This window comes from Pholis gunnellus (assembly GCF_910591455.1).
Source record: "Pholis gunnellus genome assembly, chromosome: 1".
Lineage (NCBI taxonomy): Eukaryota > Metazoa > Chordata > Actinopteri > Perciformes > Pholidae > Pholis > Pholis gunnellus.
In genome coordinates, this window is record NC_136528.1 from 26,140,816 (window position 1) to 26,156,133 (window position 15,318).

The window sequence follows — 15,318 nt, forward strand, 5'->3', positions numbered from 1 at the left end:
AAGTTATTTATCTGTAATGGATCCGACTTGCAATAGCAAAGTACAACACTTGTGATATAGGAAGTACTTAAGAAAAAGCTAAATTCTGATGCTTTTAGATGTAGGCCAAGTTTTCTAGGAGAGAACGTTTTCAAACATTGTCTAAATGTAGAAAATCATGTTTAATCAATCGGCTCAAGATGAAAGTAGGCATTTATCACACAAAATAAACAATGTGAGAAACATCTATAGATATTTTAGAAATAAAAAGATTTTATATACATCAGCACAAAGTTTAAAGACAAATAGTGTTACAGTAAATACAAAATGACATTCTAAGATGTTGTAGCCTCTTGAAGAAAGAAGAGTTGAAGCTGGATACTGCAGAGACGCCTCCTGTAACAAAAAGAACACAAGTGTTCTTAGTCCTTGTTGTAGTTCTAGTTGGATCTATTTTAGCCAAGCTATGAAGAATTTTTACTTTTTTTTTTTTAAACTACGCAGAAAGAACAAATTACATTTTGTAAAAATACAGATTTAGCAAAATATACTATCACAGTATGTCATGTTCTTACCTTGGCATGGGAATCAATGCAATTTCTTATGTTACCTTACCGATCCAAAGAAAGAAAAAAGAAAAGAGTGATAGAATTGATGGAAGTAGGAATGTTTTAGGAATGTTTGCTCTTTAGGGGAAGAGGAAGTTTTTTTGTTTTTTGAAATGGTCTTTTTTCAGCTCTTTTAGGAGTGTTATTTTTTCACTGCCATAGCATTTCGTTTTTTTTTTTTTCTTTTCTTGTTTTTTTTGGCAGGATGTTTTCAGACCATTTCAATTCTTTATTTTTGGTACAATCCAAAGTTAAGCCAAGTACTGAGAAGCCAAGCTTTCATACAAATCATTTGATTCCAGACATAAAATATTTACACGAGCATTTAAACCTGTCAACCTAATACTATTCTGCAAAAGCTAGTCTGTCACTCAATTAAATTACAACACAGGTTTTGTTTTCGTAAACAGAGTTCAAAAAGGTGTGATCAGCTTTCACATGTCCAGACTAATTATTGTTTTGTGAACCAAAAAAAAAAAAAAAAAAGTACAATTTCCACATTAAGAGCATTAAAAAAATTCACCATTGTTGCATCTGGTATACACATTAAAAATAATCAAACTCGTACATGGTTCTTCTGCTAGTTACACATTTTAGTGGGAAAAAAAGTCTAGCCAAAGTAAAATGTGCCTTGTTGGTTTATGAACAGGCATTGAAATCTTTCAAATTTCTCTGGATGGTTGCTCGTCTTCCAAACCAGTGAAACCAGGGAACAACGTCCAACCAATCTTCATCTGCGCCAAGAGCGAGGCTCGTTGTCGTCTTCCTCCTCATCATCATCCTGCAGCAATGCATCGTCACTCAGCGACTCCTCCGGGTACTGATAAAATGAAATAAAAACACAGACATTAACGCACTTAAAAAGTGAAGGAATGGCTATTTAAAGTGGAACAACCTGTTATTTTGAGCATCATCATTACTCTCCTAGCACCATGTATTTAAAAAAAAGGTCTTGCGAGTGACTTAATTCTCAGCTCGAGAGTTGCAGACAGACCAAATGATTCATGAAAGTATGAGTGGCAATGAAAAAGCCACATAAAGACCATCCTTGCTGTAATGTGTAATGGCTCCCTCTTGTGTTCTCAAAATGTAACGCAACAAGAAATAGGACTGTAATAAGGTTTCCCCATATATCTGAGCAGAGAACATCCAAATATCTCCTCTAAAGTAAATATTTCCTCCTGGAGTTCTATTCAAGGATCAATGGTAGCACGTGAAGAAGTAAGACCGATCCTGCCTGATCCCTCTCCTTAAGGTTCATCATTTATATATTAAACCTTACACAGAATCAGCAGACCCGATCAGCTGTACCATAGGTGCTGTAAAGACAAACATAAATATGCTAAATGAGAAATGTCCACAAACCTCATCCTCCTCTGGTTCTGCCTCATCGGCATCCGCAGTTCTGAGAGTCGTGACAGCCTTATGCCAGGCCAGACGCAAAGTCTGGTTGTTGAACCTCACTCCATGAAGAGCCGCCTACAGGTGGCCAAAACACAGACACGTGTGGTTACAGGCTTTAAATTAGGTGAAAAGGGCACATCAAGAATTGTGGAAATAATGGGCTTAATCAAAATCGCAAGCAGACTTTGGTGCTCCCGCTGGAGCAAAGTCCCCAATAATAAAAGTCAAAATACTGGAAATGACTTCCACTGTTGGAATTTCAAGGTGCTCAAATAGAAAAGAAACTAGAGAATATTCTAGAGTTTGCTGCACGGCTGATAGTTGACTCACCTGTTCTGCCTCTGCTCTTGTCTTGTAAATGATGACTGCAGACAGGCTGTTTTCATCAATCCGGCAATCTTCTATCTCTCCAAATTGCTTCAAAATTATGAACAGACAACATTTGGGTTATATTACAAACCAACTCATTCCTGTGTAAATTATTGAAAACTGATCTTCTGCATGTTCTTTTTCCAACAACCAAACCAATCTTGTGGTACATTTTCTACAAGTTGCTTTTAATATTGCGGCTGCTTTACTTCATTCCCACTGTTTCTCAAAATGAGATGAATCAGTACACATTAGGAAACATTGCATGTTGATGCACCATAGGCGGTCAGTTGCACTGTGCAGTTGTAACCACCAGAGGACACTGTTGATTATTTTTGCCAAACTGAGAAAAGGTTATAATTCAATGCACATGATATTATTGTTTATGCAATGGATCATAATTTATATTAAAACTAGTAAAAAAATATATAGGTTCAGGAATATACAAACAAGTTATTTCTATATTCTTTTTACTGAAATCTGTATTCGTGGTATCACTTTGGGGTAATAGTCCCATTACATTAACAGTGGAAATTGTGATGCATGTCATTTTTGGACTATGTTGATGTTTGGACTTTATTTCTGTTCAACCACACCACACACAGCCTTCATCCAAAGTAAGGACGTGAGAACAGCTGAAAGCTTTATTTGTCATGCGCTGAATGTCCACCCCCTCAACGGTTACACTAGCAGTGCCCTTTAACACAGTCCTCTTATCTTCCATCAAACATGTCTTATTGGTTAACTGTAGATATCAAATCTCCTTTTCTCAGTAATGTCGTTATAGGCCGACTTACAGCAAAGTGTGGCAGCAGGTCTACATGGTCTGCCTCAGAGAATCCAAAAATCTCTATCGCTCGTGGTCGATGGTCCACGACTGCATGCAGGGACACACCTCTTCCCCGTCCTCTGGAGCCCCTTCCCCGGGCCCTGAGAGCACCGCGGCCCCGAGCGTGGACCCCCCGGCCTCGTCCTGATGACAGGATTCCCCTTCTAGCCGCCTGGGTAAAAAAATAAATAAAAAATAACTTAAATAGAGCACAAATATCTGTCAGGGGTCATGAAACACAGAATTTGAGTTGTGGAGATGAAACTCTAAAGTTTGAGGGAAAGTTTTTGTCTTTCGAGATGAAGTCAATACCTCAATTTGCAGCTGCGTGTACTTGCTCTTCAACTGAGTCGTGTCCTCTCCGGCCTGGGTCTTCTTGTACAGGTCCAGCTCTGTGTCCAGCAGCTCCTTCTGTGCCTGAACACATTTTAATCAACATCAGGAAAGACAACTTTGCAAGTCGGAAGTAGTAAGTCAAAGGCAACTGGATGAATGGAAAAACTGAAAATCCAGTTGTCCTCATCCTTCAAAGTAAGGAAGCATATGCTGTGTACAACTACTTACAAGGTGAGGAGATATCAAAAGTCAGTAGAAATGCAAACCCAATCACGAGAATAGCACGATCTATGGGGCGTTATCTGCAGAGTTTAGCGTTTGTGTTGCATGGATGGCACTAGGTGGGTGAAAGCACTACCTGGGCTCTGCTCTTGGCGACGCGTAGATGGTTGTTGGTGCCGGAGATTCCCTTTATCTCCTCTTGAAGTTTGGTGATGCTCTTGGTCAACATCATTAAGGTTTCCATGATCTTGGCTTTATCCTCTGCCTTCATTGCTTTGTTCTTCTCAAGTTTGGATATCAGGAGCTGCAGGGGAGGGAAGCAGAGAAACAGAATTACAAATTGTATTACAGAGTATTTGAATATTTATAAAACACCACCGACAGCCACAAGTCACACACCAGATAGGAGACAGGGTAAGATTTGATATTGTTCTGAAAATATGGATAGTTTTACTGATTTTGCAAGTACAACTTTCAAAGCCATAAAGAACATCCAATACACCTATCTTTGTAACTTTTTAAAAGCGTGTTCCTCCCTTGGTCTCTAAACCGTGCATGTGGAACACTAGACCTACTGTTGCCAGACAAATAGCCTTTAAAGTAGGCAAAATAAATTAACGCAAACACATTTATCATTGCTGTATACCGACTGTAAAAAAAATAGGCTTTACCATGTAGTTAACTCATATAGACCATGTTATTATCATCTAATGACCAGAAAACATGCTATATTGTGGTACATATAGTTAGAGGTATGAAATGACCTTAATCGGGATAGAAGATGTAGGCCATAATGCTCAGCCTCACCATAGACACACTGTTATCTATTTTCAAATCTAAAACTCTAGGCCCCGGATATTGCATGTTGACACCCGATCTTCAACCTTTTCACAGATATCACACAGAAAATGAGTCCCAGATCCTACACTACACTCTCTACACAAACAAACTAAAGCAGAGTCCACTGACTGATGTTGCTTAAGCTGTGAGTCAGACCTCTTTCACAGCTCACACACACTCACATTTGTTTTGCATAGCGAGGTCGCAGACTCTCAAAGCAAACATGTGATAAAGACACTTGAATGTACAAGCCGTAGACCTCTGCTCCAAATGATCTTACCTTCTGTGTCTCAATGTGCTTCTCCAATATTTCCTGCTTCTTTTTCCTTACATCCTGCTGTAGTCTTAGAGCTTCCTGTGAAAGGAATTATGGGAATGGAATTATGTTCTGCCTTCTGCTTTAGTAGGAGAATCCAAGGTGTTTTGTGGCTTTAATTCTAATATCTGTCCACTCCCCATTTCCCACCATCCCTCTTCTCACCCGTTTCTTCTTCAGGGCCTCCTCTGAGGTTTTCTGGGCTGCCTTCAGGGCATCAGGATTGTATACAGTCTTTGTGAGGCCCATGGATGTCGAAAATACCTTTAAACGGGGGGGGGGGGGGGGGGGGGGGGACACACACACACACACACACACACACAATATTTAGACAATTTGAAAGAGAAGTAGTAGAAACAGAAATAGTAATTCTGAACGGTGACAACGCTTACTTTTTCAACAGGAGCTGCTGGTTTGGCAGAGAAACCCAAACGGTCCTTCACTGACACCTTACAGGGATTCTGCTGCAAATTGGGAAACATCGATAAAGGTTTATACACACCGTCTACAAATTTTTGACTAGTATATATATGTGAAAAAACACACTCAGCCACACACACCTGAGAGGCTACACTGGAATCTTGTGAGGGCTCAGAGTTGGCATTGAGCAGGGGTCCGAGGCGATCTTTGACAGACTGCTTAAGAGACGAGTCTGAGGCCTGCTGAATGACAACGGAGATGTCAATCACATGATCTCTGGATTCATGCATTTTAACATAGCCAGTGTCAGACAACAATCAAGATGTTTAATGTTAACTTAAGGTGCCTCTGTAACATCTACTTCATTCACTGCCTTCCTATTATGACTCCTAGAGAGACTCAGTGAGACGTTCTCTGTACTCTAACTGAGCGTGGAGGTTGCACTGTCATTAATGGAACAGCTTCTTCCAAGTGACAAAATGTGAAAGAAAAGAGAACAACGCTGGGGTGTTAAGCATCTTAACATGGGGGTTAATGGGGATTGACTCGCTTTTGGAGCCAGCCTTTGGTAGCCATTTGAGGAACTGCACTTTTTGGCACTTCCACATTGGCTAATGCGCTTGTGAGATTCAAATAGTGCCCTATGAATCATTCGTGGTGCTACACTACAAATATCAAATATTGTATGATGTGCAATACCCCAGCAAACTATAAAATCTTCCCAGAAATGCCAGCTTCATTGCAAAGACTCTTTAAAACTGTAAGACTTACGCGCAAATAACTAATTTAGTCTCTTAAAATTCTATTTATCTGTAAACAACTTATTTTAACAATCACATGGAATCAACCTGTTCACTCCCATGTTAGTGGAAAATTTGAGCCGGACAAATACTAACAATAATTCGACAACACAACCACATGTTATAAGTGAACTTTTACCATGTCTGGCTGTGGCAGAGGGTGCTGCTGTGAGTCAGACTGGCCCTGGCCGTCACTCCCATCGTCACGAAACCAGTGCACCCTGATGAAGCGGTTGTTGAGAACAGCCTCTGTGCTTTGCATTGCCCGCTTGGCCTCGTGTGGGGAGGCAAACTGGATCAGTGCCCCCTCTGGGTCATTCTGGTAGGCCACCTGTGTATTAAAAAAAAAAAAAAAAGGTTAAATATAGACACTACACTATGTAAAACTTCACCCATTAACATTTCCATAATGTGTCAAACATCAATACTGTTTTAAATGGTTTAACCTTTTGATACCAGTTTTAGTCTAGGACATTGTTCATGTTAGTAACCTATTGTACTGCACTACACAGTAACCTACATATTGTTTATTTACATTATATTATTGTTACAAACAATCAAATTATTATTTACCCGTCATATATTGGGTACTAACCATCAAAGCTGTGATTTTCATATATATTGCACCACATGAAGACTGACCTGTAGGTTGACAATGGTACCAAACTTGCTGAAATGTTCATTGAGTTTGCTGATGTTGTTGAGCTCGGGAGGAATTTGACGAACCAGCAGTTTGGCGTTGGGAGAGAATGGGACTCTGTTGTGGTAGCCCTGGTGGTTGGGTTTGTTAAAGTTGGTTCTGTGCAGAGAGGAGAATTGTTGAACAATTCAATGAGGGTGGTATTAATTAACTCCGCGAGGACGCCGGCGTCCGCAATCCCCTCCCCTTCCGTTCTTACGGCTTACTCATAAAAATCCGTTAAAAAACATGCACGTTTTTGGTATCACTGCGTTCACAGAACCCTCATCTTTGTAAAGAATACATCGATTTTCTTTTATTTCTCATGGATTTTTCACAAATGCATTCCAAACACACACTGTCCAAAGTTGCCATGACCGCTGCAAGTCGGGTCTTGCAGCATTTGGACGGCGAAAGATACAAAAAAAAAAAGGTACAGACCCGAATTTACCAGTGTATGTTCTAGCGGCTGTTACCATGGAACTAGGGGCTGCAGAAAAGGTAGGTAATTACAGTGTAAACCTTATATTATTCTTTCATAAGCCGTCAACTAACGCGGTCATATTTTTCACTTTTCATGTGCAGCTCTTTTCTGATGCTTCATTATGGTGTGTCTGTGTCTAAAAATGACTTTGGCGATCATAATGACGCCTGTTTTTAACAGTGCACTATGTTAGCATCAGGCTCAGCGTTGTTTGTTCACTGACAGTAATGTTTTGAAGCCAGGAGACCGAGCTATCTTTACCTGCCCTGAAAACGTGGATTTGCTCTGTTTTTGTTTGTGTGCATTACATTAGTAACTGCTAGCGATACGTTTAGGCTTGTCAAGCCCTTCGTCTAGAGGAGACTTCAGGCTTTCTAACGATGTATTGCATGTGCAAATCGAGCTTTCCTGGGGGCGTATACAGGCTCGCGTAACGGAGCTACCTGAATACTCATCCATGCGCATTTACGCACAACAAGTCTGCTACTCACAGAGACCACGTCTTCGACGTCTTTTTTAAATTTGCAATGGCTAAAAATACAAGGAAATCAAAGTATTCCGTCAAAGAAGCACTGCAAAAGGTGTTTGAAGATTCCTCCGACAGTGACCAGGATTATGCCACAGACGAGGAGGATTTGTTTGCGCGTGGGATTGAGCCGGTCATAGACAAGTAAGATTTCTATATTTATTTCATGTTTCACATGTGTTATATATCGTTATGCTATTCTGGTGTGTGTTGTTTGCTACATAGTCGCTTTTGGTGGAGAGACATACTTCTTCCACATGCTAGTTATCCATTGTATGTATGAGTTTAGGATGTTTTGTTTATTTGACCACATTTGAGTAGTTATTACTTGTCTTCTAGCAGTCTAGCTGAAACAATTATTTTTATTGGAAGTTGCATAAACTAATTATAATCTTGTTTATTCTTTTTCTCAGTGTCACACTGAGGAAGATGATGAGGCTGATGACTGGGAGCCTCCACGGGCCTCTCCTGCTGCCACCCAACCAAGAAAAAAAAGAAAGTCACAGTATGTGTTTCATCTGTGACTACAAGTATTTTGCATGCTATTATTGTATTGCTCCGCCTGGATTTCTTCATGGAAGAAACACTGTAGAGTGGTCATACTTTGTCCAATCTTCTTCAAATTTGTGGAAGAGGTTTTAAACAAATCTCTGTCAATCGGGATTAACCACGGGCTTTAGAGGCAGCATTTATTTTAATAATACAGAAAGATGTCTTACTTATCAAACCAAGGTTTTGTCAAGGGTAGGCCTCCATCATGAGGGACAGGTGGTCTCTTCCTCAAATCAGATTCCATAACGATCCGCATGCTGTTGTTCGGGATCGTGTCTGGCGAGACACAAACACTGACAGGTCAGTTTTTCGGGCTACAGTGCACTTCATTCAAAAACAGAGGTCAAAACTCTACGGAAAGACCTTTTAACACAAATACAGTAGTATGTACTGACTGCTGGTCAAAGTGCTAAGCATGCTAATGGTAGGATAGAAAGTACATGCAGGTTTTAAGACAAATCTATTCAAAGCTTAAATGGTCGAGCTCATGTGAACTATACCTCTTGGTGGCTGGTCCACTTCCCCCATTGTGAGGCCAATCAGGTTGGGTCTCTGCGCATTGACCCGATGGCGGTAGATCGGCCTGGAGGTATTGGTGATGCTGGGAGACTCGGGATTATACACATCGGTCTCATAGTTGTCTAGTCAGCAGAGAGAGGGTACTTTAACTTGTAAAACAGCAAGTTAAGGGCACAGTATAAGTTATTTATAAATACAAAGTTAAATTTGCGAATTCAAAACAAACGACCATTACCAGAGGTGAAGCGAGGCACTGGGGGCTGGGGAAGTGAGGAGCGCATCCCAGAGGTGACAATGGTGGGAACAGAGCTGGTCATGGAATTGGGAGGAGCATCCATGCCAGACGGTTGCAGAGGAGGAAGCGGAGGAGGAGGACCTGTGTCAAATAAGAGTTAAACTGTATTTGTAAGGTGGCGGTGTGTTCCTCAGAGTTTCAAATGTAAAAAAATGTTCTCAGGGAGCAGGCGTTGCACTCTGAAAAATAAGTTCTCGGGAACGCTCGTGCACCACAACAGCGTTGTTCTCACTTATGAGAGCACAATCTGTGCGTCTTCATTGAAAAACAATTGTTTTAGGGAGCAAAAAACGAGACATGTGAACAGCCCCAAAGATTCAAATGTATTTGTTGACTAATCGACTAAGAGGGGGCAGCCCTACTTTCTACTATCTCAACAGCCTGATCATTGATAACTAAGGGCTGAACCTCATCGGTGTTTTTGCAGAACACAAACATCGCCTACACTTTAGAGAGCAACACCAGATCATTACAAGAGACCAGACTCATCACAGCAGTGTCATCAGTGAGGGTGAGAAATACAATCGTTAGTACACAATGAATAAAGGACAGGCGACGGGACACAACCCTGGAGAATATACACTACCAAGTTATGGTGCCCTTATATTTAATCAAGAAATAATGACATTATATCATAGTCTGGGCGAATACTCATTTCTTATCGGCTGCAGTGTGTTTATTAATTCCTGATAATAGACACCTACTGTTGTTCCGGTTAAACAGTTGACCAGTCTAAATGAATGAGCTGGCTACATTACATGAAAACAAGTCAGATTATATTTACTGTTTGTCAACCGTACCCAGTGTTATTGACTTTGAATCTTGGTAGCATAACGCTAGCTTTCTGGCTTGTAGCTGAGACCAAAGGGTTCTATGATCTGAGCAGACTTGAAATAACTCCCTTAACCAAGTCATACCTACGGTCCATCCTATTTCCTGGAGCAATGAGAATTGTTTCAATTGCAAAAGAACCTTATGGGATGGTAATGAATGTTCCAGATATTAGCAAACCCGCAGCAGACTGGCTGGAGAAAAATGTTTAGATTTTGGTTGCAATGTTGACCATGGTATGAGTAGAACAATGCTCTTCTACGCTTCCATTATCAGAAATGAATGGACGACGTGGAGGTTGCCTCCGCAAAATCCATTACTTTCCCAGACAAATTCCTTTATTTACACTTCACAATTCAGAGCAATGTCTGAATTCCTACCTGCAACAGGTGGAAGGCTGGGTGGGAGGGCCCCTGGTGGGGGCACAGGGGGCCGCAGGTTCACAGGTGGGGGGTTCATAAGAGGTGGTGGTGGTGGGAGGCCTGGGGGCGGAGGTGGGTCTACACCTGAGATTGGTGGAGGTTGGAAGGGCAGCATGTTGGGCAAATTGACATCCTCCACTACAACTGGGTCACTTCCATGGTCGAAAGGACACATGTCCCCTCTCATGCAGAAGCCCTTTTCTGGAAGAGATAACAGACGCATGCAGAACATCAAACACACAGAACTACGCGAAGCAGACAGCCGCACTAGTGCTGCCTTTTTTCACAATCTAATTTTAATTTTCATATTCTAATATCTGTTTTTTATTATCCAAATATATATTCAAATGTTGGCCTACTTACCATCATAGTCACGGCATCGCTTCCTCTGTTGAGGGGGTGGTCCTCTATTAAAAAGGCCGCGATCCACAGTGTGCCCAGGGGGGAAGTCGGACCAACTCTCAGTGGTATTGTTGCTGTGATGGTGTGTGGGGGCAATGACTGTAATGGTGCTGCTCAGTGTTGGCACAGGGAAGTGTGAAGTGGTTGCAGTGGGGACGAGGGCTGCTGGGGTGAAACAATCACCACTCTCCGGCCTGTCCACTCGATCATGATCAAACTTCAACTTTCCAGAATCCCGTTCTGCAAATAGACAACAAACAAAAAAATCGATGTTTATTAGTAAAATAACTGCCACTATGGTATGTATACAATTGCGAAACTAGACGTACAAGTTACAACATTTTAAAACACGTTTTCATGGTTGATATCCTTAGATGATCTAAAAATATAACAGAGCCCAATAAATTCATTCTCAAAAGAAAACTCAACACACACACACACACACACACACACACACACACACACACATATGAATATTAAATTACACAAATTTATGAAAACCACCAATTTTTTAAAGAAGCTTCTTAGTCGGCTGTAATCTGACTGGAAACGCTTTGAAAGGTCAGCAACAAACATGATCATAGTTCAAATGGGGTGAACTTTGAGCAGACTGCCAGATTCAGAAGAATAGTGTTTCAAAATCCAGGTTTTGGTGTCATTGCTCTCTCCATAGAAAAACAATGGTTCAAACTGTTACAAAGTTATCCTGTTGGTTGATCATGCGTCTTAGATCATTTTAGATCCATCGATCAGGTTCTCACCTCTACTCCTGCTTCTAGACCGAGTTATGCTGTGTGACCGGCTCCTGCTGCGGTCTCGATCCCGATCTCTGTCCCTTTCTCTGTCCCGATCCCTCTCTCTGTCGCGGTCTCGGATGTGATCCTTGCTCCAACTGCGGCTGCGGCTCCGACTGTAACTCCGACTGCGGCCTCTCCTGCGATTGTAGCGATCGCGGTACGAGTCCCTCCGTGGTGGGATGCGGTCATATTCCCTCTTCCTGGAGCGGTCGTCTCTCTTACGATCATCTCCTCTCCTAAAAGTTTGGGACAAAAACATGGCAATTAGTGAAAAGTAAATATGTGCTGAAAGACAAAGTTCAAACAGGCAGTTGCACACACCTGATATCTCTGCTGTAACGAGAACTTGATTGGGGTGGGCTGTGATTCACTCTCCGAGGAAACTTCTTCTCCCGTTCGTCTTCGCGGTTTGTCTGACCAAAGAAAAAAAAAGTAACTTCAACTAAACATGTTCTCTCCGAGACGGCCACTGACATGAATGGCGCTCCATGTTGTTTGGTACTGTAAAGTGCACATATGACAGAATAACATTACACTTTAAAATATTCCCTCATAACTACCTCATCTTTTTTCAGCTCATCCTTTTTCAGCTCATCCTTCTCAACTTTGACCAGAGAGGATGGTTGATCTGGCGGCGGGAGGTAGTTTTTGTTGTTAATGGCTTCAAACAGCTTATCCACAAATGGCTGGGTATCTGAAAGAAGGTAACGGTGCAATCAAAGATGACATATTAATGCACAAACAAATAGCAATCACATGAAACAAGGCTCGCCAAGTACAACTTTCAAGAAGCAGGGGGATTAAATACCTTTCTGGAGAAATACATCCAACTGGTCTATACATAGGGCTTTAAGTTCCTTTTCACTTTTGTCTTTCTTCACCAAAGCAACAACATACTTAGCAAGGGCAGAGGGGTCTGCATCACAGCTGGAATTGTTCAGAGAAAAAGGGATAAGAAAAACGATCACAAAAAATACTGTATACATGACAAATAGCCAAGACATGTATAACACCATCAGAAATCTATGACACCTTCCTGGTAGCGTGTACTGTGTGTGTGTTTCTAACATTAGCTTGTGTAACTCGGACTCAGCTACAATGGCTAAAGCTGAGTTGGGGGAACAGCTGAGTTGCTAATAGCTAACGTTACTTACATGGGCTCGAGGGTTTCAGACAGCCATGTTTTCAAGGCATCGAGGTTTTCAATGATCATTTTAAATCCAGCCGAACTTTCCCTCCACCACGGCCAGAGTCAACGCTAGCTGGGGTGACGCTACTTATCTGTTTAATAGGATAGCCGACATTAGCTGGTGAAACGAACCACTTCAGTGGTCTTTGGCTATGCTGCTGTGCTACAAACGCCGTTAGCTGAACAGCCGCGTTAACGTTGGCTAGCTTAGCTACGCTAGCATGCGTCTTTCCAGGCCTCAAACGTGCTGAACGATTACTCGACTCTCGTAATGTATTTGAATAGAGACACAGACGTGGTGAGTCTTTTGTTTCTCAACATCCAACCAACTAACCCTGAAGGTTGTAAATGTTTTGTATCCGTTTAACTCAGTGGAGCACGCTGAACTTGCTACTTTATCCCCTCTCACTAGCTAACATGCCATGGCGACTATTTACTTCCGCTTGTGTTCTCCTTGACAAAGTATCGCGAGAGGAACGTACAGTACCAGACACGGTTGATCTTTAGAGACGCTCTAGTCTGAACATCTGTATACTGTCAGTAGCTCCACATCACTTCAAGCCATATAGCAAGTGTGTCACTATATGTACCAAAATATTGATTTCTAGCTGATTACAACAAATGCAAGAAATGTAACAGACTTACTCAGGACATGGTCTGTATTCATTGCCAAAGCTACAGAGAAAGGGTCACATGAACATAACATAAGCTAATAATAGTTAGAAAAATACCCTATTCCTTTCATATGGAGACAAGTGCTATGGTAGTATTCTATAAATAACGGTAGAATCATTTTTGTTTTATACAGGCTTAAGGATTATCCAGCAAAATTATTTGTATTTATTTATTTTATCTAGAATAGTTAAAAGTGCGAACAGTAAATAAACTTAAAGGAGTTAACATCGGATAGCTTAGTGGCGTCATTGTCTGACAACAGAGCCATCTTAAAATCAAAGTTCTAGGTAAATCTACTCATTCTACTGTCAGACTCACCACAAGTCTCAACAGCCTGTAACATTTACCCAAATAGTTTAAGAAGCCATTGTTAAATATTTAAATAGATCATTTTATGAGTCATTACATACAAATAATTCCATTGTTCGCCTATTGGCGAATCCACCCAGGATCAGTTGTAGAAAAGTGGCAGACATATGACTTAATAACGGTGATATATTGTGTTAATCTAGGCTATTTCTTTATTTATTTAATTTAGCCCTCCTTAAATTGATCGCTGGAGCAAACACGTTTGACAATGCGTAACTTTTACTTTCAAGGAGAGCTCTCTCCGTTTTCGGCTCTCAGCTTCCTTTACTCAATTTGCATTATCAAGCCATACAGGCCCAATACCAATGTCCCACCTAAGGCCTCAAACCCTGAACCCTCAAGGATTTACTGACATCGTTGAGTGTGAGAGACTATAAGGGCTTGAAATGTTGTAAATACGAATGGGCCAGCACTTTGCTGCAACATATCACGTTACCATGTCAAAAAATACCATGTACAATTGTGAGTATTTCTTTTATACTTTTTACTGCCGGATTTGAACGTCTTACAGACTGTCAACTCGTCGAGTGTTTGAGGGCTCTCTCGCAGACATTTTGAGCCCTTTATGAACACTTTCTGTAAGTCAGCATTAGATGCAGACTTTGCCTCAGGGAGTTACCCACAAATCATTGCAATGTGATGTCAAACACGGGGTAACCGTGGACGCATGGAGACGTTAAAAAAAGGTAAACAAAGAGGACGGCTCACGTGTGTTCAGCCTGGCAAATTAAATTTACACAGAAAGAATCACATGAAATCAGAGGCTATTTTCTTATTTATTCATCGAATATTTGATTTTGTCATTACAGCTGTTTTGACAAAAACAAGTAAATGGATCATCTGAAGTTACCTCTCATCTTGTGAGGAAAGAGCCTGGAAGACGTTTAAATCAGGGAGTAGCCTACAAAATAGGTGACGTCAGTAAGTCCTTGAGGGTTCAGGGATTGAGGCTTTAGGGGGGACATTGGGATTGGGCCTTAAAGTTGGATAATGTAAGAACGTGTACATGGTAGTGCACGGAAGTGTATTGCACGTGTTCATTCAATGCAACAATAACACAGATAAGAGGTCCGAGCACTAAGTATAATTCATTTACCATTGTTCATGTTGTATAATAAACCATGTCAGATCAGCGGGTCCATGCACGGAGTATAATTAATTTTCCATTGTTCACGTTGTATAAGGAATAAAGTCAGATTAGGGGTATTGCCTAATGTCATTGGTCTATTTGTGCAAATGTGTCCAGCAACGTGTGAGTTCGATAGCCAATGAAACGCGGTTAATGCTTGGCCTGTGTTATTGTTGCATTGAATGAACACGTGTAATGCAATTCCGCGGACCAAAACATGAGCTTTTTCTGTTACCCAACTTTAATAATGAAAAGTGAGTCAATGAGGTCGAGACCTGGAAACAGAGACAGCTCGCCTTCAAAGTAAATGTTGCGCGTGAGCTGTC

The 15,318-nt window shown here is 41.2% G+C and overlaps 1 protein-coding gene across 2 annotated transcripts; it reads right to left on the reverse strand.

Annotated features, from left to right (window-relative positions):
• Positions 1 to 232: 232 nt before the first annotated feature.
• Positions 233 to 13,249, reverse strand: rbm26 (RNA binding motif protein 26). Of its 2 annotated transcripts, none has more exons than XM_079158238.1 (22): positions 12,785 to 13,249; positions 12,439 to 12,557; positions 12,191 to 12,324; positions 11,952 to 12,043; positions 11,595 to 11,866; positions 10,795 to 11,073; positions 10,390 to 10,632; positions 9,119 to 9,259; positions 8,865 to 9,005; positions 8,532 to 8,640; positions 6,766 to 6,922; positions 6,263 to 6,454; positions 5,464 to 5,562; positions 5,296 to 5,367; positions 5,069 to 5,167; positions 4,868 to 4,942; positions 3,884 to 4,051; positions 3,502 to 3,606; positions 3,158 to 3,361; positions 2,322 to 2,408; positions 1,953 to 2,066; positions 233 to 1,407 (listed from the first exon to the last, which is right to left on the reverse strand). In XM_079158238.1, exons 1-22 carry the CDS (start codon positions 12,841 to 12,843, stop codon positions 1,318 to 1,320), a joined length of 3,051 nt encoding a protein of 1,016 aa, XP_079014364.1. In that variant the 5' UTR covers positions 12,844 to 13,249; the 3' UTR covers positions 233 to 1,317. The 2 variants fall into 2 exon arrangements, with proteins under 2 accessions (XP_079014364.1, XP_079014363.1); XM_079158237.1 differs by having other exon boundaries at positions 5,464 to 5,565.
• Between the last annotated feature and the right edge of the window lie 2,069 nt (positions 13,250 to 15,318).

Excerpts from the sequence above, each read along its gene's own strand:
- rbm26 (XM_079158237.1), bottom strand. The coding sequence starts at position 12,843 with ATGATCATTGAAAACCTCGATGCCTTGAAAACATGGCTGTCTGAAACC. Across the intron at positions 11,867-11,951 it reads CGTTACAGCAGAGATATCAG|GAGAGGAGATGATCGTAAGA; the intron begins GTGTGTGCAACT and ends CCAAACTTTTAG. Across the intron at positions 2,067-2,321 it reads CAAGAGCAGAGGCAGAACAG|GCGGCTCTTCATGGAGTGAG; the intron begins GTGAGTCAACTA and ends GGCCACCTGTAG.